This window comes from Microtus ochrogaster, chromosome 16, assembly GCF_000317375.1.
Source record: "Microtus ochrogaster isolate Prairie Vole_2 chromosome 16, MicOch1.0, whole genome shotgun sequence".
Classification (NCBI taxonomy): Eukaryota; Metazoa; Chordata; class Mammalia; order Rodentia; family Cricetidae; genus Microtus; species Microtus ochrogaster.
In genome coordinates, this window is record NC_022018.1 from 2,117,260 (window position 1) to 2,121,166 (window position 3,907).

General features: G+C 48.7%; 1 protein-coding gene across 1 annotated transcript in view; it reads right to left on the reverse strand.

Annotated features, from left to right (window-relative positions):
* Positions 1-3,820, reverse strand: part of Hacd1 (3-hydroxyacyl-CoA dehydratase 1) — a 25,915-nt gene extending 22,095 nt beyond the window's left edge. The window contains exon 1 of the mRNA XM_005354636.3: positions 3,627-3,820. Within this exon, the coding sequence (XP_005354693.2) occupies positions 3,627-3,763 (137 nt within the window). The 5' untranslated portion in view covers positions 3,764-3,820. The remainder of the gene's footprint in view (positions 1-3,626) is intronic.
* Positions 3,821-3,907: the final 87 nt, after the last annotated feature.

Genomic DNA, 3,907 nt, shown 5'->3' on the forward strand with positions numbered 1-3,907 from the left:
CTTAGTAATTAAACTGTGGTATATCCATTCACTCCATCTGCCATCCTTAGTAATTAAACTGTGGTATATCCATTCACTCCATCTGCCATCCTTAGCAATTAAATGTTATCTAAAAGATAGGGCTATTACTTAACATTTTTTGTAAATGAAATTGGAATTATTGTTCTGTCAAAGCATATTCAATATAACAGTGAAAAAATTCTCACATAGTTTCTCTTGTAATTCCACATTAACCACTAGGGATTGAAATTAGTATCCCGAAGTGTCCACTGTCCATCAAACACTTCTGCTAAGAACTTCAGATCTATTACCTCTTTCCCCCTTGCCATAAACTAGTAAAATGATAGTTTTACAAATAGTGTTGTTCCAGTTTTACAGATTGGAAAACTAAGGGTCAGAGGTCAAATAACTTACCCAACTTTACTCTCCTACATAACAACCCACAGAACCTTTAATGAACCATTTTGTCGTGTTTACAAAATAAAAAGCACACATCAGCAAGGCACCTGAGGCCTTGCAGTGGATGGGCCAAGCTGGCTGTCTGTCTGTCCTTCAGGCCCACTGTTGTTCCTTAACCGAAGTCCCCCAACTCACATCTCCATCCTAACACATGGCCATGTCCTCATCCACATCCGGTCTTACCCTTCAAAGGCCCACTCAAAGGCTTTCCTCCTTCGCAACGGTCTCTCTCAGTCTCTCCCTGCTCCTTGGTCCTCTGGCACCTGTTTTGCATACACTTATCCTAGTCTGTCTCTAGTGCAGTTATCATCTGTGTGTAAATGCCCAGGCTGTGCTTCCTCCAGGATGAGTCTGGGAGATTTGCTTTATATTCCCCACTGGACCTAAGACAATGCACTAGCATCCACAGGCTCCAAAGTGTTTGTTGAAAAGCAAAGCACAGGTGCTCACGACTCTAGTCAAGACCTGTTATGAGTAAACCATATACGTACCATAAAAATCCTTCCATCCCTCAAAGGAGCCCCCAACTCTCAATTTACCTAATGCCACTAATTCCGCAGGGTCAGAGTAGGAGGACTTTAATGTCCTAGGGCCTGATTTAATCTGTGATTATACATTACTTCTATACGGTCTTATGTAATAATGAAAAGTATAACTATGAAAATCCGGATGACTTAATTAAATATTAAATGAAAATAGGAGCTTACATAGTAGGCATTCATCACCAAAGCTTTACAAGACACGCATCGACTCACTCAACAGGTATTTATTACTTCCTGGAGCGTGCAATGAAGATTTAATAAAATACATGGTATTGTTAAATGACAGTAAGTAGGACAGAGAAACACCAAGCAGTCAAGGTGTGCTAAGATGTCCATGAAGGTGGCCAAGTCAAGTCTCCTGAGGATAGAGATTCTTCAAGGAAATCAGACATTCAAACGAGAGTGAGGAAAAATGAAAGGCTATCTATAGGAGACTCATAGAATTATATGGATTACTCTGCCTTGATGATAAGAACACTGGACCCTCTCCGTACACACAGACAGACACATTTAGGATAAGCACCGGCTTGCTGGAAAGGCAGAAAAGGAGTGTGTGAGAACACAAAGCATGAATTATCTTAGTTTGTCTCCCATGAGGCCAGGGAACCATAGAAGTTCAAGCAAACTGACTCAGTCACCAGAACAAGGATGACATTAAATCCCTGGGAGAGTGAAGAACCTATGCAAAGATGGAGAGTTGTAAAATGCACACTGAAAAGTGGCGAGTTGGAGATTTCAAATGCAAGAAAACTGGGAAGATAAATTGGGGAGTATGTTGAAAATGGCCCTCAATGGCGGCAGCCCTGGGTTCTTGAAGACAGGCTTGGGTCACTGTGGCCATTTAAAACTTTTCATTCGGGATTTTAAACTGGAATTATGAGGTGAGTTTTCACTTTACAAACAGCAACAAGGCCTTAAAAATGGAGAGAGGACTGGACAGGGAAGGGGCAGCCAATCAGTTAACATGGGGTAGGTATCCCCAAAACATTCACAATCAATTAACATGGGGTAGGTATCCCCAAAACATTCACAATCAATTAACATGGGGTAGGTATCCCAAAAACATTTACTAACTGGATGAGACTGTCTCAGAGGAGAAGTGAGTCTCTCTAAACGCTGCTGCATTTTAAGGCAGCAGAGCATGGTGAGCACTGAACTGTCTGCCGAGTGTTTCAAGCCTCTTAGTTTTCTGAACTATCAAATGTGATGGAATCCAGGGCAGCAGGAAGATGAAGCTGCACAGTGCTGGAATCAATCTCAGTGAAGATGTACGCTTGACACTTTCTGATTGTGATCTCCAGACAGTGACTCAAGGTCTCTCCTTGCCTTGCTATAAAATATTGTTCTGTACCCCTCACAGGACTGCAGAGAACAAAAATGAGATTATATAGCCAAAAGAAACAGCACAGTCCCTGGCACACAGTAACCCCCCAATAAATCCATATTTATGAACTATATTTGTCGTTTAGTATCATAAACATATACTACTTTATCAGCAGGAACATTTGTTAAATAGGACAATCTCATTTTTCTTCAATTGACCAAGAAGTCAATTCAAACACACTTTTTTTCTATAAACCTCAGAGACGGTTTAAAATACCAAAAGTTTCCTCGCATTCATGTAGTTAAAACTTCGGGAGATTTTGAGAAAGTAGCTCTTTCTAAAGGCAAGATACCAGAGGGCATTTTCATAATGGTTTGAGTCACGGTAGATACAGAAGTCATCTGACATCTTTTTGAAGACTGATTTTGTATAAATCCTAACTTCCTAGTCACACTAAGCCTGGGTAATTTTTAAAAGGACGAGAATTTGTGGAAAGGATAAAGCCTTAACGATGCTGGACACCTGCCCTGTCCCAATCAGGTTATGTGTTCTAACAAAGTCCCAAGTAAGCATTCCTAAGTGCCATGCTTAAAGAGAAATAGTAGGTGAATACACTGCCCCGCGACTGCAGCACCAGGAACCACACGCCGGCCCGGGGTCCAGTGTGCACTGGCCGCGGACAGCTCCCTGCAGGAGTGAACAGATCCCAGCTTTTCTTCAACAGCAGCGGGAGGGGACAGGAGCGGTCGGGCCAAAGTCGCCTCCCCCGTGGGTCAACCCCGCATTCCTGCCCGGGTCTATACTTAACCTCCGGCCCGCGCCCCGCGCCGCCGCGCCACGCCGTGCACCGTATTAGGCAATGCCCAGCGAGCCGCGGCCGGCCGCCCCGCCCCGCTCCATTCAACCCTGCCGCGCCCCTCCCCCACCGCCCCGCGCGCCCCCGCCGCTCCGAGACCCCCAGGGGCCCGGCACGCGCGCTCTCGCTCTAAGCGCCCCGGACGCGCGCCCAGAATGTTCCGGGTCGTGCACCTGTGCTCTCACTCCTTGTGCGCCCTCTGCACCGCGACCCCCCAACCGCCCAACACGCACGCTGTCGCTCCGTAAGTCCCCGCTCCGCGCCCCCGCCTCGACCCCTCAGTGCCTTTCCCCCGCGCGCTCCCGTTCCACCCATGCGCGCACCCTCGCCGCGGCTCGACCCCCGGCAGCCCCGCGAGCGCGCGCTCCCCGCGTCCCCGAGCCCGGATCGCCGAGCGATGGCACAACTGCGCGCGGAGCGTGGAGGGACCTTCGCGCGCACGTACCCGGCGGTCATGGCGATATTGTAGAAGGTGAGCCAGGCGGTGGCCAGGAAGCCTAGGCGTCTCCGCTTGCTAGTGGCTTCCTTCTCGTCGCCGGCTTCGGAGGTGCCGTTGGTGCCGTCCTCCTCACTGGACGCCATGGTGACCGTGCACGCTGGCCTGGAGCAGCAGCACACAGGAGCGGAAGGTGCCTGCTGTGCGAGCCACTGAAGCGCCGCTGCCCGTTGCCGCCGCCGCCTCGGCCCAGCGCTCCATGTGCGACGCGCGGGGGGTCGGCGCCGCCA